Source organism: Cherax quadricarinatus, chromosome 30 (assembly GCF_038502225.1).
Source record: "Cherax quadricarinatus isolate ZL_2023a chromosome 30, ASM3850222v1, whole genome shotgun sequence".
NCBI lineage: Eukaryota > Metazoa > Arthropoda > Malacostraca > Decapoda > Parastacidae > Cherax > Cherax quadricarinatus.
This window is the reverse complement of record NC_091321.1, coordinates 24,685,491-24,711,473: the sequence shown is the minus strand read 5'-3', so window position 1 is coordinate 24,711,473 and position 25,983 is coordinate 24,685,491. Positions and strand designations below refer to the sequence as shown.

General features: G+C 38.7%; 2 protein-coding genes across 6 annotated transcripts in view; both read right to left on the bottom strand.

The window, feature by feature from the left end:
- Positions 1-25,983, bottom strand: part of LOC128692714 (glycerophosphocholine phosphodiesterase GPCPD1) — a 237,459-nt gene that overhangs the window by 96,967 nt on the left and 114,509 nt on the right. For all 5 annotated transcript variants that reach the window (XM_070090010.1, XM_070090014.1, XM_070090012.1 and 2 more), the window contains 3 exons: positions 5,135-5,291; positions 4,127-4,265; positions 1,310-1,535 (listed from right to left, as the gene is read on the bottom strand). In XM_070090010.1, the coding sequence (XP_069946111.1) occupies positions 1,310-1,535; positions 4,127-4,265; positions 5,135-5,291 (522 nt within the window). The remainder of the gene's footprint in view (positions 1-1,309; positions 1,536-4,126; positions 4,266-5,134; positions 5,292-25,983) is intronic.
- On the bottom strand, positions 8,032-25,960 carry LOC128692715 (piggyBac transposable element-derived protein 4-like). The gene is made up of 2 exons (XM_053782026.2): positions 25,332-25,960; positions 8,032-25,300 (listed from the first exon to the last, which is right to left on the bottom strand). Exon 2 carries the CDS (start codon positions 16,815-16,817, stop codon positions 14,622-14,624), a length of 2,196 nt encoding a protein of 731 aa, XP_053638001.1. The 5' UTR covers positions 16,818-25,300; positions 25,332-25,960; the 3' UTR covers positions 8,032-14,621.

Here is a 25,983-nt window from a genome sequence, read left to right as displayed (position 1 = left end):
CTTCAGCCTTGTTTCACTTAAAAGGGACATCCAGCTTCTTCTCCTTCATAACATTCACAATCATCTCTTTCCTATCATTCGCATAACATCCACGCACATTCAAACATCCCAATTTGACGGTTTTCTTTTTAGTAAGCTATATGAGAATAGGGGTTACTAGCCCATTGTTCCCGGCATTTTAGTTGACTTTTACAACATGCATGGCTTACGGAGGAAATATTCTTATTCCATTTCTCCATGGATGTGAAAGGAAAAGCAATAAAAACAAGAACTATTAATATAAAATCAAAGAAAACTTAGATGAGTGTGTATACATAAAGGTGTACATGTATGTGTAGTGTGACCTAAGTGTAAGTAGAAGTAGCAAGATGTACCTGAAATCTTGCATGTTTATGAGACAGAAAAAAGACACCAGCAATCCTACCATCATGTAAAACAAATACAGGTTTCCTTTTAACACTCATTTGGTAGTATGGTAGTACCTCCCCGAATGGTTGTTGTCTACCAACCTACCACCCACTGTTCTTATGAAATCAAATTGGATGCAATGGAATCAAAATGGGTAACTTTAGTTTTACAAAGGATATATGAAAGTACCAATTATATAAATGCACTATGTGGAACAATGTGCCAAGTATAGTCACTGAAGCAAAAACCTTGGATAAATTTAAAAGCAGGTTACACAAATATTTGAGAATGAAGGAGTGGATTTAAGAAAGACCTGCACAGCATGAACCAAAAGTCGTACTACAGTGTTCATCCATTCTTATGTTCTTATAAGATATGAAAACACTGCACGTGTTGAATACCGATATAGAGAAAAACTGAATTACTTCCACCTGACTCACAAAATTGCAAGTTTAAGCCCCACCCTTACAGTATTTTTTTTTCCCCACCTACGAGGTCTGAAAATATACCCCATCTTATACCTCAACTCTGGAGTTGTGCAAAAATCTGACCGAGGGGAAAATACACATCTCTTTCCCTTCCTTCCCTATCCTATGACTAATGGTAAACTATCCACTGTCCTGGTACTTAACTCACCTTGATACTATGTGACTCAAATCACTGCTATACAAATACATCTTCCAATTACATATACATACAAACATTTCATACACCAATGTAGAAAATGTAAAAAGTGTTGTTGTACCTCTCACATTCTCTGAAAATGTTTTATGAAACATTTAGCTATCATGAGTTAGTGTTTTTCAGACACACACACACACACACACACACACACACACACACACACACACTACAAATATGCACACAAATACAACAGGTTATTATTTATACACACACACACCTTCAGTGCCTGTAGTTGTGAAAGTGTAAGGTCTTTGATTGGGATCTCTAACAAGTCAGTCTTATCCTGCTCCTTTTTGCGCTTGAGAGCAATGCAGGCATGAAAGTCGTGATAGATCACTGGAACGAGATCTTTGCTTAGCTGAACATCAAACTCCACCATATCCGCCCCTTTCTCTGCTGCATACTTGAGAGATGCGACAGTATTTTCTCTGATGTTTGCACAGCTATAAAAAAAATTGTGGTGTACTTTAAAATTCAGAAGACAATTTGTCTTCAAATACACAAAAAACTTTTAGAAACACTTTAAGAATAATAATCTAATTTTTATTATTAGACATCACTTTAAATCCACTGGTAATTCACCTGTGTGACAGGAAATTGTCTTTAACCAGCAAAATGGGTACAAGAATACCTTACTTATATGGCTGGTTAGTTTCCAGACTGCCGCCATAAAGCGAGTACAGTATTACCTTAAAGTAAGTCACAGCCTTTCTTTTTTTTTTTTACATGCCAGTGCATATAAAAACCCAAAAACATGCTTATACTATCATTTATTAAGCACAACAGCACTAGTAAAAATAGCAAAAGTAAAAATAATAAAATCTGAAAACTGCCAAAAACACCTTAAGACCAAAGCAAGTGCCGAAAATAATAAATACAAATATAACTGAAAAGCGCCATATTAACTAATGCCTGTACTGGTATTTATTTTTATATCTAGTGATGTTTCAAATGTTATAATACTTTCCTTGTGTCATAATATCTGTCTGCTATACTTTATTTCTTAAAACCATGTAATACAGTACTCGTTTTAGTTAACTTCTAAATTAAGTCTGACCAAAATGATGCCCATAACTTGCCTCTTTTTTAATCTGTACACTAACAAACTATTAACCTATTCATTGTTATGGACATTTTTAAAGAAATATTATGGTCTAAATGTCTAAATATGAATTGCTGTACATTATCATTTTTTTTTTTTTGACACGTTGGCCGTTTCCCACCGAGGCAGGGTGACCCAAAAAGAAAGAAAAAACTTTCACAATCATTCAACACTTTCACCATCATGCATACATAATCACTATCTTTACAGAGGCACTCAGATACGACAGTCCAAAAGTCCCTCCAAATTGCCAATACCCCAAACCCCTCCTTCAAAGTGCAGGCATTGTACTTCCCATTTGCAGGTCTCAACTCTGGCTAGCCAGTTTCCCTGAATCCCTTCGCAAAATATTACCCTGCTCATACTCCAACAGCTCGTGAGGTCCCAAAAACCATTCATCTCCATTCACTCCTATCTAACACACTCAGGCATGCTTGCTGAAAGTTCACTTTCAACTTTCTACCTTTACATACCCTCCCAAACTCATCCACTAACTTTTGCAACTTTTCTTTAGAATCCCCCAAAAGCACAGTATCATCAGTAAAAAGTAACTGTCAACTCCCACTTTGCATTTGATTCCCCATAATTTAATCCCACCCCTCTCCCTAAAACCCTAGCATTTTCTTCTTTTACAACCCCAACTATAAATATGTTAAACAACCATGGTGACATTACACATCCCTGTCTAAGACCTACTTTTAGTGGGAAGTAATCTCCCTCTCTCCTACACACCCTGAGCCTCACTATCTTCATAAAAACTCCAAGTATCATACATTAATCCCAGCAGCACTCTTAAAATTGACACAGAAAAATAAATAAAAAATACAGATGTAAACTGCTTTAAAAGTCAGAGAGTTCAGAGAGAAACTAGAATGATCAGCAGCAATAAGCAAACTTCTAATGATATAACAAAATTGAATTTTTAATAGATGTTTAACATTTTTTTTTTTATTAGCACACGGGCCGATTCCCACCAAGGCAGGGTGGCCCGAAAAAGAAAAACTTTCACCATCATTCACTCCATCGCTGTCTTGCCAGAAGGGTGCTTTACACTACAGTTTTTAAACTGCAACATTAACACCCCTCCTTCAGAGGGCAGGCACTGAACTTCCCATCTCCAGGACTCAAGTCCGGCCTGCCGGTTTCCCTGAATCCCTTCATAAATGTTACTTTGCTCACACTCCAACAGCACGTAAAGTACTAAAAACCATTTGTCTCCATTCACTCCTATCAAACATGCTCACGCATGCCTGCTGGAAGTCCAAGCCCCTCGCACACAAAACCACCTTTACCCCCTCCCTCCAACCTTTCCTAGGCCGACCCCTATCCCGCCTTCCTTCCACTACAGAATGATACACTCTTGAAGTCATTCTGTTTCGCTCCATTCTCTCTACATGTCCGAACCACCTCAACAACCCTTCCTCAGCCCTCTGGACAACGGTTTTGGCAATCCCGCACCTCCTCCTAACTTCCAAACTACGAATTCTCTGCATTATATTCACACCACACATTGCCCTCAGACATGACATCTCCACTGCCTCCAGCCTTCTCCTCACTGCAACATTCATCACCCATGATTCACACCCATATAAGAGCATTGGTAAAACTATACTCTCATACATTCCCCTCTTTGCCTCCAAGGACAAAGTTCTTTGTCTCCACAGACTCCAAAGTGCACCACTCACCCTTTTCCCCTCATCAATTCTATGATTCACCTAATCTTTCATAGACCCATCCGCTGACACGTCCACTCCCAAATATCTGAATACATTCACCTCCTCCATACTCTCTCCCTCCAATCTGATATCCAATCTTTCATAGGCTACCAAATTTATCAACATGTCAGTTCTCTGAACCATTCATCTGCAATAGACTACCAAATTTACCATAATACAGGCAGACATATTTCAATACTTGGTAAAATATAAATACCTCTTAGATTCTGAATGGTAAGAATTTCCAGCTCCACGATGACCAACCTCCAGTCCCTTCCAGCTGTCTTTCCAGTGATGTGCGTATGACACACTCATGTCTCCTCCATACTCCATAGGGTACACCACCATGTAGTGAACTACCAGGAAAAATGTAAATTAAAAATTCAGATTTACACAAAAAATCTAATTTAGATGAGAGGTTTAAAAATGCAGTCAACTTTCCTATTTAATGGACTAATTGGGGGGAGTGGGTGGCCAGTAATGGCAACTGTGGTGGACAGAGAAAACTGTTTTGCCGTGAATAATGAACAGTTCTACGACTAAAAGACTTTGACCATAGTTTCCAAATCTATTAACCCAGCGCGTTCTGTTCTGCATATCCAAAGTTCATTTAATGGAGGTCCATAAAATTGAGGGTTTACTGTGTATGCATTTTCAAGTCAGTTAAATGTTAAGCAATATTATAAGCAAGTTGATTGGTTAACTAAAAAAACCATTGCCTTATTACAAATTACACTGCAAGTTTTTGGTGGGAAATGGCTGGCGTGAAAAAAAAAACTTAGTAAAGCTATTACTGTTTTATTATGGTACAGTATACAATTTCTGAACAATGCTCAAAATAGAAAGTTTTACTTACATAAAGCAAAAGATAAATTCTTTTAACTGTTTGGTATGGTACATCCTAACATAGTACAGTGGACCCCCGGTTAACGATATTTTTTCACTCCATAAGTATGTTCAGGTGCCAGTACTGACCGAATTTATTCCCATAAGGAATATTGTGAAGTAGATTATTCCTTTCAGACCCCCAAACATACACGAACAAACGCACTTACATAAATACACTTACATAATTGGACGCATTTGGAGGTAATCGTTATGCGGGGGTCCACTGTATTTGTCATTAACATAAATTCAGTGTGTCAAGACTTCCAATATGCAACTGAAGTATCTGAACATAATGTAATTATTGCTTTAAGACAGACACACACACACACACACACACCTGTTAGCTGCCCAACTGGTATATGCTTGGGAGAGGTTATTGGAAGTGTTGCTACACCATAGTTCTCCTTCATGTTTGATGGCAAGATATATGAGCATCCTAGGTAACAGGGAATCTCTTCCCTCGAGTCCTCTATGTAGAAGTCGCAGAGGAAAACCTGTGGAGAACAAAGCCTATTAAATTATCCCAGTAAGTATGAGAGTCACTGGTGTGACTCAGTGAAGGAAGAACATCAACAAGCAGTATATAAACTAGTGCACTCAGCTTCACTTATATACCAACATTACAGGGAATGAAGCTTCACAATTCAGGCTAAATACACCAACATAATCCATGTTCATATCCCAAATATAGAGTAAAATCTATGGAGGTCAACCAATTTCGTTTTATTCTTTTTATGTTTCTTTATCATTTTTCCAACAGATGAGGTTTAGCAATATGTTCAATTAATCCAACATTTATGACTCCTCTTGTACCTGAAATTTTTTGCATTAGGAGTAACCAAATTATATTTGGCACATTTTCTAGACAATTTTATAGATATAAAAAATAAAACAGAATAATACCAGTTGGTATCAGATTAACATATACATAAACTCTGCAAGGACCTCCTCCACAGGTACTGCCAACAGGAACGTCGCATCTGGTACCAACCTTAAGCCAGATTCAGATCGGCCAAAGTTCTCTCACCATCGCTGTAATGTGGTTAGGATGTCAAACACCAGATCTTCTGAAGAGCCATCATTACTAGGCTCCACACAGAACTCACACTGTCACTCATCTCTATCTCCTTAAAGAGAGCAACACTGATCGAGGACATATCACAGCATTCTCAACTGCCAATTGACTCCAGAGGAAGACCAGAAAGCACCCGGAGAACTGACTTGTACTGGCTGATATTATGTACTACTTAATAGGTACAATAATATTACAAAAAAGTTAACGTTTTAAGAAAGAGGAAATTAATGACTAATAAAAATTACGTACTTGCAAACCAATTAAGAATTTCTGAAATACAGCATAACATAGGTTTTCAGCAATGCATGAAAAACTACACACATTTTATTTACATGGTAATGCTTTCTCAGTGTTTTTACTGGCACCTCATGACAAACAATGATAAGAATTAATCCTGAAGTTCTTTCTATGTCTTCCCCTCTTCCTTCATACAATTTTCCATGGTGAAGAAGTATGCATTATGGAATAAATATGAAAATATTATGTATTAATCAATTTACCAACCAATTTCTTAGAGATTTCTTATTTGTATAATGTTAAAACAGAAAGTAAAGTTTTGGAGATTCAGCTGTTTCATTAAAAAATTTTGCTTAAAAATTCATAATCTTCATAATGCATGTAGTCACTAAATGAATATATATTTTTTTTTTAACACGTCGGCCATTTCCCAAGGCAGGGTGACTCAAATAGAAAGAAAAAACTTTCATCATTCAACACTTTCACCACATCCCTCCAAACTAAATGTCAATATCCTAAATTCTCAACACACCGGCCATATCCCACCAAGACGGGATGGCCCAAAAAGAAAAATGAAAGTTTCTCCTTTTACATTTAGTAATATATACAGGAGAAGGGGTTACTAGCCCCTTGCTCCCGGCATTTTAGTCGCCTCTTACAACACACATGGCTTACGGAGGAAGAATTCTGTTCCACTTCCCCATGGAGGTAAGAGGAAATAAACAAGAACAAGAACCAGAAAGAAAATAGAAGAAAGCCCAGATGGGTGTGTGTATATATATGCTTGTACATGTATGTGTAGTGTGACCTAAGTGCAAGTAGTAGTAGCAAGACGTACCTGAAATCTTGCATGTTTATGAGACAGACAAAAGACACCAGCAATCCTACCATCATGTAAAACAATTACAGGCTTTCATTGTACACTCACTTGGCAGGACGGTAGTACCTCCCTGGACGGTGGCTGTTTACCAACCTACTAACTAGGAATATCCTAAACCCCTCCTTGAAAGTGCAGGCACTATACTTCCCATTTCCAGGACTCAAGGTCAGCTAAACAGTTTCCCTGAATCCCTTCACAAAATATTACCCTGCTCACACTCCAACAGCCTGTCAAGTTTTAAAAACCATTCGTCTCCATTCACTCCTAACACGCTCACACACGCTTGTTGAAGTCAAAGCCCCTCGTCCACAAAACTTCCTTTACCTCCCTCCTTCCAACCTTATCGGGGACGACCCCTACCCTGCCTTCCTTCCCCAACAGATTTATACACTCTCCAAGTCATTCTACATTGTTCCATTTTCTCTAAATGACCAAACCACCTCAAACCCCTCCTTTAGAGTGCAGGCATTGTACTTCCCATTTCCAGGACTCAAGTCTGGTTATATAAAATAACCGGTTTCCCTGAATCCCTTCACTAAATATTACCCTGTTCACACTCCAACAGCTCGTCAGGTCCCAAATACCATTCGTCTCCATTCACTCCTATCTAACACGCTCACGCACGCTTGCTGGAAGTCCAAACCCCCCGCCCACAACACCTCCTTTACCCCCATCCTCCAACCTTTTTGAGGACGACCCTTACCCCGCCTTCCTTTCCCTACAGATTTATACCCTCTCCATGTCATTCTACTTTGATTCATTATCTCTAAATGACCAAACCACCTCAACAAACCCTCTTCAGCCCTCTGACTAATACTTTTATTAACTCCACACCTTCTCCTAATTTCCATACTCCGAAATTTCTGCATAATATTTACACCACACATTGCCCTTAGACAGGACATCTCCACTGCCTCCAACCGCCTCCTTGCTGCAGCATTTACAACCCAAGCTTCACACCCATATAAGAGTGTTGGCACAACTATACTTTCATACATTTCCTTCTTTTCCTCCACAGATAACATTTTTTTGCCTCCACATACATCTCAATGCACCACTCACCTTTTTTCCTTCATCAATTCTATGATTAACCTCATCCTTCATAAATCCATCCGCTGACACGTTAACTCCCAAATATCTGAAACATTCACTTCTTCCATACTCCTCCTCCCCAATTTGACATCCAATTTTTCTTTATCTAAATCATTTGATACCCTCATCACCTTACTCTTTTCTATGTTCACTTTCAACTTTCTACCTTTACACACACTCCCAAATTCGTCCACTAACCTTTGCAATTTTCCTTTAGAATCTCCCATAAGCACAGTATCATCAGCAAAAAGTAACTGTCACTTCCCATTTTGCATTTAATTCCCCATAATTTAATCCCACCCCTCTCCCGAACACCCTAGCATTTACTTCTTTTACAACCCCATCTATATTAAACAACTATGGTGACATTACACATCCCTGTCTAAGACCTACTTTTACTGGGAAGTAGTCTCCCTCTCTTCTATGCACCCTAACCTGAGCTTCACTATCCTCATAAAAACTCTTTACAGCATTTAGTAACTTACCACCTATTCCATATACAGTGGACCCCCGGTTAACGATATTTTTTCACTCCATAAGTATGTTCAGGTGCCAGTACTGACCGAATTTATTCCCATAAGGAATATTGTGAAGTAGATTAGTCCATTTCAGACCCCCAAACATACACGTACAAACGCGCTTACATAAATACACTTACATAATTGGTCGCATTCGGAGGTAATCGTTATGCGGGGGTCCACTGTACTTGCAACATCTGCCACATTGCTCTCCTATCCACTATCATATGCTTTTTCTAAATCCATATATGCAATAAAAACTTCCCTACCTTTATCTAAATACTGTTCACATATATGCTTCAATGTAAACACTTGATCTACAACCAGCGGCAGCGGCAGCAGCGACCTCCGAGCTCCGTACTTTTCTCCAACTATCAGAGCTACCAATGCTCCTATGACCTAGTTACATGCAAAACTGCACTACCCAACGTAGCGCCCAGAATGACCAAAGATTACCAACAGTGAAACCTACAAATCGAACATAATAGAGATCAAAGGAAGACTGCCCACAAACCGAAAGCAACACCCCGCTGCCAGCCGAACAACGTAACCCTAAACTTTGTATAACTACAACTTCTTCTTAACTACAACAATTCCTGTAGTATTATGAGGCGCAATCTAAGAGGAAACAGCACCAAGGCCAGCAAGAAAACGCCGAAAAATCAACTATTCAACAAGTGTAGTTGACCATGACTTGCTCCACGTAAAATTTTCACACTATGGTATTAGAGGGCACTCCCTCAACTACCTCAAGTCTTACCTCAGCAACAGAAGCCAATATGTGTACGCAAATGGGGCAAGCTCTTCCGCACAACCAATTACAGTTGGTGTCCCACAGGGAAGTGTCCTTGGCCTTCTTCTCTTTCTCCTATACATAAATGACCTACCAAATGCTTCGCAACTACTCAAACCCACACTTTTTGCAGATGACACCACATACGTCTTCTCTCACCCGAGCCCAGTCACGCTAGCCAATACTGTAAACACCGAATTACAGAAAATATCTACCTGGATGAGGACTAACAAACTTACACTAAACATTGACAAAACCTACTTCATTCAGTTTGGTAGCAGAGCTACAGATGTACCTCTTAACATAACGATAAACGGATCACCTATCACAAAGCTAACAGAGGGAAAATTCTTAGGAATCCACCTCGATAATAGACTCAAATTTCATACACATATACAACAAATTTCTAAGAAAATTCCCAAGACTGTAGGCATACTATCGAAGATACGGTACTATGTTCCACAGTCAGCCCTCCTGGCCCTTTATCACTCTCTTATTTACCCCTATCTCACCTATGGAATTTGTGCATGGGGCTCAACAACAACTAACCATCTCAGACCACTAATTACCCAACAAAAGGCTGCAGTTAGAATGATGATAAATTCTCACTACAGGCAGCACACTCAACCTACTCACCATACAAAACATCCATACTTATTATTGCACTTATTACATACATAGAACACTTAACTCTGATATTAACCCTCCCCTCAAACATCTCCTTGCCAACCTCAACAGAACACATGACCATAATACAAGGCACAGATCACTCTTTGATGTTCCTCGTGTCCATCTCATGCTATGCAAAAATTCAATGCACATAAAAGGCCCTAAAATCTGGAATTCATTACCTGTAAATATAAAAGAAACACTACCTGTTTATAAATTCAAGTCTCTTCTCAAAATTCACTTACTCACTCAAAACCAAATAAATACTGAATAACTGAACCATATAAATTGTATATCCTAAATGTTCCTCACAATTATATCACACAAATGTTAAACCTAACTTTGTTATTTTTTTAAATACACTACCTAACAGAATACTCCATTCTACTGAATGTACAGCAATGCATGCAACCATAGGACCTGTCTTTGTAATACTCATTTGTATTTTATAGTTATCTGTTTACAATAATGTCTTATCACTGATTTCATCATTGCTTAGTTAATCTTAAGTTAATTTTAAGCCTGCCCGTAATGCTATGCATATAAGTGGCTTTGGCATGCTGCTCTTACCTGTATTTTTTGTACCTCTGTTTGTATGCTAAAATTTCTAAATAAATAAATATCCCCTACCCACTCTAAAACCTCCTTGCTCATCCGCAATTCTACATTCTGTCTTACCTCTAATTCTTTCAATTATAACCCTACCATACATTTTTCCTGGTATACTCAGTAAACTTATTCCTCTATAATTTTTACAATCTTTTTTGTCCCCCTTACCTTTATATAAAGGGACTATACATGCTCTCCGCCAATCCCTAGGTACCTTCCAGTCTTTCATACATTTATTAACCCTTTGAGGGTTTCGGACGTACTAGTACGTCTTACGCGCAGGGGTTTTTGACGTACTAGTACGCATAAATTCTAGCGCCGTCAAATCTCGTGGGAAAAGGCTGGTAGGCCTCCATATGAAAGAATGGGTCTATGTGGTCAGTATGCATGGTATAAAAAAAATCCTGCAGCGCACAGTGCATAATGAGAAAAAAAAAACTTTGACCGTTTTTTTGGGAATAAAACAGCCACTTTGCACTGCATTTTCGTATGGTATTTATTGCTGTATTCTAGTTTTCTTGGTCTCATTTTATAGAATGGAAGGCATATCACAGAAATTGAGATGATTTTGACTGGTTTTACAATGAAAAGTACCTTGAAATTGAGTTCAAAGTAGCAGAAATATTCGATTTTTACCAAAGTTCAAAAGTAAACAAATCATGCCAAGCATCCAATACATGTCAGCTGGTGAGTCTAATATTCTTTTGCAAGTGCGCCAATATGATTTATACCATTTTTTACACTAATGCAGTAGTCTGCATAACAGTAAATCTTCTATTTTTTGTGAGAATAAAAATTCAAAGTGGAAAGCAAAAGAATGTAAGAGGGGCCTTGAGACGTGACTAATGAACGGAGGAAATGTCATTTTAGTGCCAGGAATGTATTTTTTGTTTGTTCTGGACCCTATTCGGAAATTGGCATTTTTTGAAATTTGTGTGAAATTGGCAAATTTGCTAAATTCTGACCACTGTATTGGATAGTTGACAATGGTAAATGGGTGGTTTCTTGCATTTATTCAATAGAAAAAATGTAGTTCTAGCGAAATATTCATGTTTTTTATCGATTAGTACAGTGGAATTGGCCGAAAATGGGGCTCAAAATGGGCAAAATCGCCAATGCATAAACATCGCCGAGACCGCTAACTTCGCGAGAGCATAATTCCATAAGTTTTCCATCAAATCTCATAATTTTGGTGTCATTATGATCGGGAAAAGATTCTCTGTCTTTTCATAATAATTTTTTTTTTTTTTAAATTTGGCCGACCCTGAGAACGAGTTTCTGAGAGGGCCTGTCGACCCTCAAAGGGTTAAACAAAAATACCAACCACTCCAACACTATGTGACCCCCTGCTTTTAACATTTCTGTCATGATCCCATCAGCTCCAGCTGCTTTACCCCCTTTCATTCTACGCAATGCCTCACGCACCTCCCCCACACTCACATCCTGTTCTACTTCACTCCTAAAAGATGGTATACCTCCCTGGCCAGTGCACGAAATTACCGCCTCCCTTTCTTCATCGACATTTAAAAGTTCCTAAAATATTCTCGCCATCTACCCAATACCCCCATCTCCCCATCTACTAATTCCCCTACTCTGTTTTTAACTGACAAATCCATTCGTTCCCTAGGCTTTCTTAACATGTTTAACTCACTCCAAAATTTTTTCTTATTTTCATTAAAATTTCTTGACAGTGCCTCTCCCACTCTATCATCTGCTCTCCTTTTGCACTCTCTCACCACTCTCTTCACCTTTCTTTTACTCTCCATATACTCTACTCTTCTTATAACACTTCTGCTTTGTAAATACCTCTCATAAGCTACCTTTTTCTCTTTTATCACACCCTTTACTTCATCATTCCACCAATCACTCCTCTTTCCTCCTGCACCCACCCTCCTATAGCCATAAACTTCTGCCCCACATTCTAATACTGCATTTTTAAAACTATTCCAACCCTCTTCAACCCCCCCACTACTCATACTTGCACCAGCCCACCTTTCTGCCAATAGTTGCTTGTATTTCACCCAAACTTCCTCCTCCCTTAGTTTATACACTTTCACCTCCCTCTTACTTGTTGCTGACATTTTCCTCTTATCCCATCTACCTCTTACTCTAACTGTATACTCGTATAATTTGTATATTCATGAGTTGGAATTTGCTGTTTATGTAATAGTAATCCAGGACGAGATATATTTTAAGCAAGTCTAACATTACCCTGCTTGCCTCTTTCCTGGGACATGCACATTTTTTTTTTTTTTTTACTGAATAGGTGTCTGCTACCAAAACAGGGTGACCCAAAGAACAAAACAATCACCATCATTTACTCAACTGTCATCTTTCCAGTAGTGTGCTGGTATAATTATCAGATCACCCTCTCAACTGCAAAATCCTCACCCCTTCTTCAGAGTGCAAACACTGCAATTCCAACCTACAGGACTCAAGTCTTTTTAGCAGGTTTCCCCAAATTTCTTCATAAAGGTTACCTTGTTTACACACCACCAGATTCATTTAAAACTTTTTGTTCCCATTCATTACTATCTAACATTTTCACATTAACCTGCTGGATGCCCTAGTCCCTAAAACTCTTTTTTTTTTTTTTTTTTTACTCTCTACCTCTCCCATTCCTGGGATGACCCCTTCCCTTACTACCTTCCACCCAAGATTTATGCACTATCTTTAACCTATTCCTTTCCATCCTCTATCTACATGGCCAAACCACAACTACCCTTCTTTAGACCTCTGAATTATACCCTTGGCAATCCTCCATCTCCTTGTATTTTCTACACTCTGAATTCTCTGCATGATATTCACATCTCACATTGCCCTCGCACATGATATCTCCACTGCCTCTACCCTCGTTTTCCTGCAGCATTCAAAACCCACGTTTCATACCCATATACTCTGGTACAGTCCCTTTTTTTGCCTCCATAGATTAACCTATTTCCACAAATTTTTCAAAACACCACTCACATTTTTCCCCCCATCTATTCAATAATTCACTTCATTTCTTGTAGACCCATCTGCTGACATGTCTGCCAAAGGTCCAAATACTTCTAGGTCCTCCATATTCCCTACTTCCGATCAGTCAGAGAGAGTTACCATGGTAATTTTTATCTGGTATTAAGGCTGAGCACTGATATAATTACACACATTATCAAAGGAGAAATTTATTACAAGTTAGTGTACAGGTCTCCCATAACATTCGCGTTTTCCACTTTCGCAGGCTTCAAACATTCGCGAATTCCCAGCCGCCCAATCATATTTAAAGTATGTCATTACGTATGTTAGGGATTGTGGCAGTGGCAGAGTTTGTTTGAAGATAGGACAAGATAGTCCTTCAATATGACACTAATATTAACTCTACGGCTTATTGATCTATCACAATTCATTTGACATAATAAACAATATTAACCCTTTGAGGGTCGACAGGCCCTCTCCGAAACTCGTTCTCAGGGTCAGCCAAATTTCAAAAAAAAAAAAAAATTATTTTTCTTATGAAAAAAGTTTTTTTTTTTCTAAACATTATAGGCTAAACAAAAAAATTTTACCGTCAATATTTACCGAGATATGGAGGCGTGAAGTTTGCCAAAATTGAACAACATCTGGTAACATCGCCGACTGCCGTCACCCGGTATTTTTCTATTTACTTTTTTATGTACTATTTTCAATTATTTTTCAATTTTTCTTTTTCTGAGTAACTTTTATGGCCTCTGAGGCCAACATGATCAGTATTTTGTAAGTTATTTCTTTTTCAATACTACACAATAAGGGCGTAAACACTTTTGTCATTATTTTGTTTATAGAAAATATTTACACAAACGATATGAAATGTTGTTTATTACTGTTTTTCTATATTTTATATACATATATAGTCACAGGGAATGTTTCTAGAAGTTCTGCAGCCTGTGAAACTCTTTGAAATATGGTGTCATGCACAGTGGTGTGTTACATTCCTCACACATAAAACGAGTGTCTCTGCGTTGTTGTGGGCGTTTTTTTTGTATGTGAACAGACGTAACACCTCTTCTGAGCCTTTTTCTTGAAAGCAGTAGCAGGCACTTTTACCAGGAAGTGATCACCATGCTTCAGACAAGCAGGTAGTTGTTGATAATTTGGTGGGCGGTCAATTGCAGGTGCTGTTCCTTGGTACTTGAATACTCTTTGTCTGATGACAGACAAACAGAATTCGCCGTACTGTGGTTTGTTTCTGGTCCTCATCTTATACATATTATAGGCATTGAGCATGGAAATGTCCAGAAGATGGAAAAAGAGTTTTATGTACCACTTATAACTCTTGCGAACACAATCAGCAAGCCCAATCTGCATGTCACATTTGTCCACTGAACGCATGTTGAAGGTGTAATCAATAACAGCTGCAGGTTTTAGAATGGGTTCATTGCTCTCTCTATGCTGCCTGCCACTGTCTGCCATTTCATTAGGGTGAACTGATGACAGCAGTGTGACATCTCGTTTGTCATGCCACCGAAATGCCATGATGTCATTGGCAGCAAATGCCTGCACCTCACCTCTATGAGTGCCAGCGTCAAACCTGGGCATATGTTTCCGATTTGCACGCACTGTGCCACACACATCTGTCATGTTCACTCGCAAAAAATCAATGAGTGAGGGGCTTGTGTACCAGTTATCTGCATATAATATATGCCCCTTACCAAGGTATGGTTCTATCATTGTTCTAACCACATCACCTGAGATGCCCAATAACTTCCTGGTATTTTGCAATGTATAACTTCCAGTATACACAATAATATCCAATACCAGACCACTGTAACAATCACAAAGCACAAACAACTTTATACCAAAGCGTTTCCTCTTGCTTGGTATGTACTGCTTGAAAGAAAGTCTTCCTTTGAACAGAATCAAAGACTCGTCAATTACAAGCTTCCTGAAGGGATAAAAATGCGTACTGAATTTCTCTTTCAGATGCACAAACACATTCCTAATCTTATATAACCTGTCGTTTCTGTCAGGCCTGGGTTTGTCTGAGAAGTGAAGCATACGTAACATTAGCACAAATCGATTCACTGGCATTATATCACTGAAACCTGGGGTTGCAATCAGGCGGTCTGTTGACCAGTATGATTTCACTTTGTGCTTATACACATGTGGCATAAGCATTATTGTGGCAAAGAAAAGATACATCTCAGCCACAGTTGCCACCTTCCACTGGTGTAGACGTGATTTTGGTGAAAGTAATGTGTTTGCCATGGTGTACTCGTAGTATGTGTTGCTTTCCATGACAATACTTTCCATCAGTGGTTCGTCAAAGAATAACTCGAAACATTCCAGTTCAGTGGCATTGTTCCCAAGTGTACAAGATGGCTGTATTCCACTTTGGCTGTCATCAAACTGGTGGGCATTTGAAACAAAATTGACAGCTTCCTGCCAATCCCAGGTGCGGTCTGCTGGTGGGTACTGGACAATGACAGGTGGTTGTGGTTGTGGAGGTTGTGGTTGTGGAGGTTGTGGTTGTGGAGGTTGTGGTTGTGGAGGCTGGTGTGGTGGGTGGGTGGGGGATGGTGGCCTTTGTTGTAGATCAGCTGAGGCAGCGGCGTGGGTGGCAGCGTGGCCCACTGCTGGTGCCTCACCGCCGGCACCACTACCACCACGCACATTTTCCATCCCAATTGCAACAGTATCATCGTCATTTTCACTCTCTGTTCCTGTTGTACAGCCACGGGATGTACTCCGAGATGCACTCCTTCCCCTTGGAATAGCATATGGCACACTACCAGAGCACATATATCGTCGTATATACTGATGCTTCATGGGGGAATATTGCACTTCACTATCACTACTGGAGCTAGTTTGAAGAGCTTGTAGTTCATATTCACTATCACTATCATCACCCATGCTCTCATCTGAGTCTGGGATTTGGGAAAATAGAAGTTTCCTCTTGGATTCTGGTACAACTGAACGTGAACAAGACGGCCCAGCACCAGAGGTGGAAGGCTGAGGGTCATCTGGGTTTTCCTCACTATTACCGATATTATGGTCATTAGTTTCGGTCAAAACCTCAACAAAACCTTGAAACTCATCTTCACTGGCACTTCCATCTGTATTAGAACTGTCAATGGGGAACAAAAGTGTCCCAATTCGCCGAGGAGTGAGGAGCTTCTTACTGCGAGGCATGGTGGATATTGTTTACTAAGATGGCGTTCCCACAATGCACCACTGGGTCCCAGATTTTTTTTCTACCGTGCACACCGACCACACAGACCCAGTCTATCACATGTAGGCCTACCAGCCTTTTTCCGCGAGATTTGACGGCGCTAGAATTTGTGCGTACTAGTACGTCAAAAACCCCTGCGCGTAAGACGTACTAGTACGTCCGAAACCCTCAAAGGGTTAATAACATAGAAACATGACATATACTCTAGAACGAATAAAATACATCATTAAGTATGTCATGAATGTTGCTCTGTTGTTGTTATTGGGTGTATAAAGGCCACTTAGAGCATAAGCTGTACATATGGTGGTGTAGGCCAGCACAGGCGGTAGAGATGGCGGTGTTTTCAGTTGTCCTATATAACTCCAACAACATTGGAGGAGTTAGGTTCGTGCTGTCCTTTTTCTATCGATTAATCGCTTAACTTACTTGCTACACTTTATCGCTGGCTGGCACTATAGCCTTTATCAATTCATGCTGCTTAAGTATCGTATATATCGTAGAATCACTGAATCACTTCACTAAAGAAGGCACATTCTCCCCTCTCTCTTCCTCCACCACTTTGGTACTCTGCTATGAGTTCTTTCTTGAATTCTATAGTCTTTTTCACCTTCTTTACCAAAGGACTGGCACTAGTACAATATTTTACGATGTTTTCATCTGTTTTATGACTGTTCGTGGTTCAATAGGTTAAGGAAGCAGTATTGTATTATATTTCCCTACAATATACTGGGGCACCAAACATTCGCGAGGCTCTTGATCCCCTGTACTATGCTTGATAATGCATGTTTTTAACACTGTCCATCTTCCATGTGAGACAAGGTAACTTAGCAAAGAAAAGACTTGCACTGTCACTTGCTCAATCACTGTCTTGCCAGATGACACCACAGCTCAGATGTCTCTCCAAACTGCAACATCCCCAACCCCTCCTTCAGTGGGGTAGGGACTCTAGTCTGGCTGATGGGTTCCCTGAATTCCTTCATTAATTTTATTTTGCTCACACTCCAACAGCACCTCAGATCATAAAAACCACTTGCCTCTACTGTCCCATATCTAACATGTTCACACAAACCTGTTCCATGTGTAAGCCTGTGGGAAAATAGGTTACGAATTCCAAATATTCCAGTTATGAACAACTTTCATCAATGCACAGGGTTGTCAGTAAGGGACCTACTATACTGGACAACCTAGAGAGATAGGATAGGGGTACCTACAGGAATGGCTACTTCCCACATATTTTTCCTACTCTATTTAGCCTCATGGGTTATGCAGGGTTGAATCAAACCACCCGAACAACTCCTCCTCAGCCCTGTAAATTACACTTTTGGCAACTCAACAACTTCTGTATAATATTCACACCACCTACTGCACTCAAACATAACATCTCCACTGCATCTAGCCTCCTCCTCACTCCTTTGTCTCCACAGATACAGTGACTTCCCTACATAGTAACATTCGTGCTGCAAACTTTTGATAATACGAACAATTTGTGGGAAGTGCTGAGATGTAAGCAATACATAGTAGGTTACTCTAGAAGCATCATTATACCCCCAATATGTCTGGTGTTAAGCACAAAAGCAGTGGTGATGCAGGTGGTTGTGTTAAGAAGCACCAGGCCGTCACACTGGAAATAAAAGTGGACATAATGTATTTTTGTATTTTTCCTGTGTTCATGCATGTTTAAACAATGTACACTTCCAGGTTACTCACTGTTTATGTGTACATATACTACACTACTGTACAATATTGTATACATACATATGTTGGACTTACAAACAAATGGACTTATGAATGACCACTTGGAACCGAGCCTGTTCAATGCACCACTGTTGTTCACCTTATCGGTTATAGACCTCCCTCCACTGACAAGTACACTCCAAAATATCTGAATTTTTTTTTTTTTCCAACAAGTTGGCCGTCTCCCACCGAGGCAGGGTGACCCAAAAAAGAAAGAAAATCCCCAAAAAGAAAATGCTTTCATCATCATTCAACACTTTCACCACACTCACACATAATCACTGTTTTTGCAGAGGTGCTCAGAATACAACAGTTTAGAAACATATACGTATAAAGATACACAACATATCCCTCCAAACTGCCAATATCCCAAACCCCTCTGAATACATACAGTTATTTCCTCCATACTCCCTCCCTCCAATCTGATGCCTAAACTTTAAGTGCCTAGTTTTTGTTACTCTCATCACCTTGCTCTTTCCCATGTTCACTTTTACATACCCTCCCAAATTCATCTACAACTTTTGAAACTTCTATTCAGAATCTCCAAAAAGCACAGTGTCGTCAGAAAAAGTGTGTGATAACTCCCACTTTATATTAGATTTGTTGTTTCTTAATGCCACACCTCTCTCCACTTCTTTTACAACTGTGTCCATAAATATATTAAACAACCATGGTGACACAACACATCCATGTTTTAAGTCTAGTTTTACTGAAAATAATCTCCATCTTTTCTACATACCTTAATCTGAGCCTCGCTATCCAAATGAAAAACTCTGATTTTAGTAACTGACCACGTATGCAACATCTGCCACACTGCTTTCTTATCCATCTTATCATATGCCTTTTCTAGTATATAAACTGTCACAAAAACAACTTGCATTATTTTACCTAGTACAATCAGCTTTCTTTCTCTATGAGAAAGTGAAGAAGAATCCTTCCTCAGTAAGCCATGCATGCTGTAAGAGGCAACTAAAATGCCAGGAGCAAGGGGCTAGTAAACCCTTCTCCTGTATAAATTACTAAATGCAACAAGGAGAAAAACTTTCGTTTCTTCTTTATTTGGGTCCCCCTGCCTCAGCTGGAGACAGCCAGTGTTAAAAAAAAAAAAATCAGCTTTCTCATAAAACTGCTATATGGAGCAATTTTTTTTGTAATGAGATTGAAAAGGTGCATACAAAATTGAATAGCACATGGAAAGGCCTTTATAGTACATGATTTTTAATTTTTGAAGAACATTTTCAACACATTTGCAAACAATGACACTGTAAGGGAGCTTTATAACAGAGCCAAATAAAATGTGAATGCAACTAAACCAGCTACCAAATATTATAACAAAAGGATTATGAACAAGACAGTAAAAGTCTGGAGTGAGTGATGAATTATATCAAGTACTGATCAACAGTAAGGGTACAGTATTTCATTAAATAATTCAACATTCAATCTCCTCCCCTTCCCTTCCTCAGCCAGTTACAGCTATGTTTACTAAATATATAAGTAATAAACTAGAGCATCTCACAAGAACTCACTTTATTTAATTAGCATTTTTTTTTGTCTATAGTACAATAAATTTACCTAGATCTTTACTTTTACATTCTTTTCTTACTTTATTTTATTTTTTTTTTCAACAAGTCGGCCGTCTCCCACCGAGGCAGGGTGACCCAAAAAAGAAAGAAAATCCCCAAAAAGAAAATACTTTCATCATCATTCAACACTTTCACCACACTCACACATTATCACTGCTTTTGCAGAGGTGCTCAGAATACAACAGTTTAGAAGCATATATGTATAAAGATACACAATATATCCCTCCAAACTGCCAATATCCCAAACCCCTCCTTCAAAGTGCAGGCATTGTACTTCCCATTTCCAGGACTCAAGTCCGACTATATGAAAATAACCGGTTTCCCTGAATCCCTTCACCAAATATTACCCTGCTCACACTCCAACAGATCGTCAGGTCCCAAGTATCATTCGTCTCCATTCACTCCTATTTAACACGCTCATGCACGCTTGCTGGAAGTCCAAGCCCCTCGCCCACAAAACCTCCTCTACCCCCTCTCTCCAACCCTTTCGAGGACGACCCCTACCCCTCCTTCCTTTCCCAATAGATTTATATGCTTTCCATGTCATTCTACTTTGATCCATTCTCTCTAAATGACCAAACCACCTCAACAACCCCTCTTCTGCCCTCTGACTAATGCTTTTATTAACTCCACACCTTCTCCTAATTTCCACACTCCGAATTTTCTGCATAATATTTACACCACACATTGCCCTTAGACAGGACATCTCCACTGCCTCCAACCGTCTCCTCGCTGCTGCATTTACCACCCAAGCTTCACATCCATATAAGAGTGTTGGTACCACTATACTTTCATACATTCCCTTATTTGCCTCCATAGATAGCGTTTTTTGACTCCACATATACCTCAACGCACCACTCACCTTTTTTCCCTCATCAATTCTATGATTAACCTCATCCTTCATAAATCCATCCGCCGACACGTCAACTCCCAAGTATCTGAAAACATTCACTTCTTCCATACTCCTCCTTCCTAATTTGATATCCAATTTTTCTTTATCTAAATCATTTGATACCCTCATCACCTTACTCTTTTCTATGTTCACTTTCAACTTTCTACCTTTACACACATTCCCAAACTCATCCACTAACCTTTGCAATTTTTCTTTAGAATCTCCCATAAGCACAGTATCATCAGCAAAAAGTAACTGTGTCACTTCCCATTTTGAATTTGATTCCCCATAATTTAATCCCACCCCTCTCCCAAACACCCTAGCATTTACTTCTTCTACAACCCCATCTATATTAAACAACCATGGTGACATTACACATCCCTGTCTAAGACCTACTTTTACCGGGAAGTAATCTCCCTCTCTTCTACACACCCTAACCTGAGCCTCACTATCCTCATAAAAACTCTTAACAGCATTTAGTAACTTACCACCTATTCCATATACAGTGGACCCCCGGTTAACGATATTTTTTCACTCCAGAAGTATGTTCAGGTGCCAGTACTATCCGAATTTGTTCCCATAAGGAATATTGTGAAGTAGATTAGTCCATTTCAGATCCCCAAACATACATGTACAAATGCACTTACATAAATACACTTACATAATTGGTCGCATTCGGAGGTGATCGTTATGCGGGGGTTCACTGTACTTGCAACATCTGCCACATTGCTCCTCTATCCACTCTATCATATGCCTTTTCTAAATCCATAAATGCAATAAAAACTTCCCTACCTTTATCTAAATACTGTTCACATATATGCTTCAATGTAAACACTTGATCTACACATCCCCTACCCACTCTAAAACCTCCTTGCTCATCCGCAATTCTACATTCTGTCTTACCTCTAATTCTTTCAATTATAACCCTACCGTATACTTTTCCTGGTATACTTACATAAAAAAGATGCTTCAGTATGCATATTTTTTAGAACTATATTTTACGTTCCATTTCATTATATTCCTCATGAACTAGAAATTAAAATAACTATCCTATACTCAAAATTAAAAAATAAATCACTTGAATTTTAACTAAACTTTAGAAAGAAATGGATGAGCTGAATGCAATTAAGAAAGATACAAAATATTCGAGGAATAAAAGCCAAACTATTATAGTAGATAAAATTTTGTCTGAAAGGAAAATACACACAATTATAAGGAAAGAATATTCCTCATGAGAAAATGTCACAGACAGGGTGCCACCAAGAGCAATGCTTGCCCCAATATTTTTTTGCAATTGTACTGTAAATGACTATCCAGAAGTGAAAACTTTTGTTTATATACTTATAGATGATGCAAAGATCCTTGTAATATGTAGTAAAATAAGTAATAAAAATGACTATAAGAGACTTGGATAAACTGAGTAAATGGAGTGATTAAGGGATAATGGAATTAAATAACAGTAAGCACGGTAAACCCTCTTACAGAGTGAAATCACAGTGTGATTTTGTATCAACACAATGGAAAACTTCTATCAAAATTTCAGACAACTAAAAGCTCGATACTATGTGCTGTAAAGAGTGGAAAGAACAGCACAAAATTTGGGTAATATGCTCCTTAGAATTCCCCCCCCCCCCCAACCAAAACTGGACCTAAATGTTGAGTGTTTTGAGGCACTGCTCCTCTCCTCTGTCATCCACTCCACCTACACCTGCTCTCTGGAAGCACTGTCTACTTTACACATACTGTTTGTCAAACTATTTTGGATATTTTCATCATCCCCATCTCATCTTTGGATATGAACCATGACACCCAAGAGAAATAATAGTAATGATTGGGGGTGCCAAGAAGAATAAGCACGAATCTCCGATGGTACTGAAAAAATGAAAATTTTAGATATGCACCCAGGTGGTTTGTGTGTGATGCAGAGACTGTCCCTTTTGGTTTGAGAGAATTAACCATTTGCATAATTAAAAGAAAATGTGAACTTGTGTAATGAGCAGTGCAGATTGTGACCCAATGAAAATAATGTCAATACAACTATGACAGGAAAGTTACTGAATGTGTAGGGGGTGGAGGAAAAAAAAAAAGCATCCCCCCCCTTAGTGCTCACATAATAAGGCATGAAGCCCTATCCAACTGTCAAACTGTGTGAGAGAAGGAAGGAGAGGCTTGACAACAGATTATGTTTAGTGTTGGCTGGTTTGAGAGCTTCATAACAAAGTTTAGTGGCAACAATGCTTCAGCTGATCACATAGCTACGTTAAGTTACCCTGCTGAATTTACACAAATTATTTCTGAGGAGAGTTATGGTACTGAGCAAATGTTTAATGCTGAGATAACAGGGCTATGTTGGAAGTGAATGAAAGAAAAAATGCAGCTGGTTTCAAGGCAGCTAAACACTATCACCTAGTTTGTCTGCACAAATGAAACAATGATTTTTAAGTACATATTATAATTAATTTAGTGCTGTAAAATCCCCATGCTTTAAAACATCAAAACAAAAACCAGTATGTCTGTTATTTGGTGGCTTAACAAGGGGTAAAGGTAAGTGAGGTTGTTTGTTGAATGGTTCCAGCATAATTTTATTCTGCAGTCAGGATGTACCTGATGAGAAGGAACCTTGCATTCAATGGGCTCCTCATTGTTAATAATTTTTGTAGTGACACTCCAACCTTACAGTCTGTGGACCCATACGTACATAAAGGCTACATTCTTACCACCCAACATGATATCTCCGATAAAGCCATTTAATCAAGGAATGACATTTGAGAGCAACTACATAAGCAAAGTGATGGAAAACCTCACTGCAGCAATGGATAACTCAGAGATTGACTTAAACATGTAAAGGTGTCATGGGATAAAGTGCCTTAATGAACAAGAAATGAATGCTGAGATTAATTGTGGCCTTTTGTGGTGAGTAATTTCTCTAGTTTTCCCCCCTCAGTAAGTAGTCAGGTCCAGGAAATTGTGGCTCCAATGAAGACAGATGCGAGGGCTTTGAAGATATACATGAAGATGACTAAAACTTACAAGAGGATGACAAAAAACCAGCTGCAGAAGAATTGCTGGAGGAGCTTAATTTACAGTAAAGAGAGAGACATGATATGTTATTGGTAAATCAGTAGACATTTTCAATGAACATGACCCTGATCTGTCTAGAAGCATAACTCTGAAGCAGAGTCTGCAGCAGCAGATATCTTACTGTTAGCTGTTTCAGTACTGCAGGGTAAAATAGACCAAAGATGCATAACAGAGTACTTTAGCACTCCAGTGCAGCCATCAACTACTAACTCTGCATACACATCAACACAGGAACCACAGCCATCCACCTCTGCCCAGTAGGGTCACATCAACCTTCTCCAAACACTTCCATATCAATAAGCAATGATAACTAGAATGTAAGGCAAGATAAACTAGTATTTTTTGAAATAAAATATTTTATAAAACTTGCCTGGTAAATTTGGAGGTATCAGGAATGCAACCCTACTTTTTCCATGCTTTTCACTTTGTGTGTTAGAAGAGGATTTACTGTACCATATAATGGAAATGGAAAAAACAACAGTAACAAGCTACATAAACAAAAATGTAACTTGTATGATACAGTAATAAAAGCATCAGAGAGAAATTTAAGAGTCATCAATGATAAAAGAATGTCACCCAAAGATCATGTAAATGAAGTGGTGAGATACTCACATGCTACTATGGCAAACTGTATAACAGCCTTCAGATACTTTTAACAATACATATTAGACAAAAATTTGATACATTTGTGGTGTGGTACTTGCACCTAAATAACATGTGAGCAAAATGGGAAAAGTGTGATAAGCAATAAAACAGTCCTCAGAGCTATATAAAAAAAAAATTTAGCCTATGTTGCCTAATAGGAAGAAATGAGGATAAACAATAACCACATACATCATAAAGGATACCTGTGTATAGATACAAATTTCTTATACCATGAACAGGAAGAATATGATACAGTAATTGTAAACAAAAAACTAGGAGCAATGTAAGGATACTAGAAAGTTTTATCACAGAGGTAGTAAAAAGAATTTGATGCATAAGGAGGTAGCAAGTGCTACAGCCACTGAAAAAAAAAAATTAATTGAAGTTGGAGGGCAGACATGTGGCTTTGTAGATATAAACTGAGTGGAAACATTGGTTTAATAAATACAAGGTGTGATAAATGAAACTAGTTTGGAGAGGACTGATGAAAAAGACCCATGTGCAACATCTGGGTATCTTGAAATACCCAGATGTTGAACATGTGTCATACTCATCAATGTGCTGATATTTTTTACCTTTGATCTAATCATACTTGGAGAAGATTATGTAACTTATAAAGTTGTTCATTTATGTTCTTAAATGTGAGAAATTTTACATGACAATTTACATTACGGGACATACCATTATATGGAAGGACAACATCCAATTTGTGACCCTTACTATAAAATTCCTTATAATATTGGTATTGCCATGATACAAGGAATGCTATACCAAGGAAATACGTCAAAAATAATATTTGTTATGCAAAGGGCAATTAACCCTGAAATTTGTCTTAATAAATCTTTGACAATTTAATTTCCTCTTTTATATATGGTGCTTCCAACATTATCACAATATTGGATAACATAAACCTAGAACATCCATTCCTTTCACTGACAATCAAAAGAACAAAATCAAACAACATTAACAAGACAATAACTGTTACTCAGACTTGCAGTTCAAGGTCATTCTCATCTCCGGGTGCTTTGGCATTAGGATATAAGGATAAGAGGATAGGTAAGGGCTGGGTTAGGAGTCACTTTAGGCACCAGGTCAAGATCATGACCTAGATCTTCATGTACAGTACCAAGTCTGGAATCATCATTTCAGGGCCTCTTGTTTCCCTATCAGCACAATGCCTGAAAGAGGAAA

Bases quoted from the DNA above. Each gene is read 5' to 3' on its own strand.
- LOC128692715 (XM_053782026.2), bottom strand. From the start codon at position 16,817: ATGCCTCGCAGTAAGAAGCTCCTCACTCCTCGGCGAATTGGGACACTT.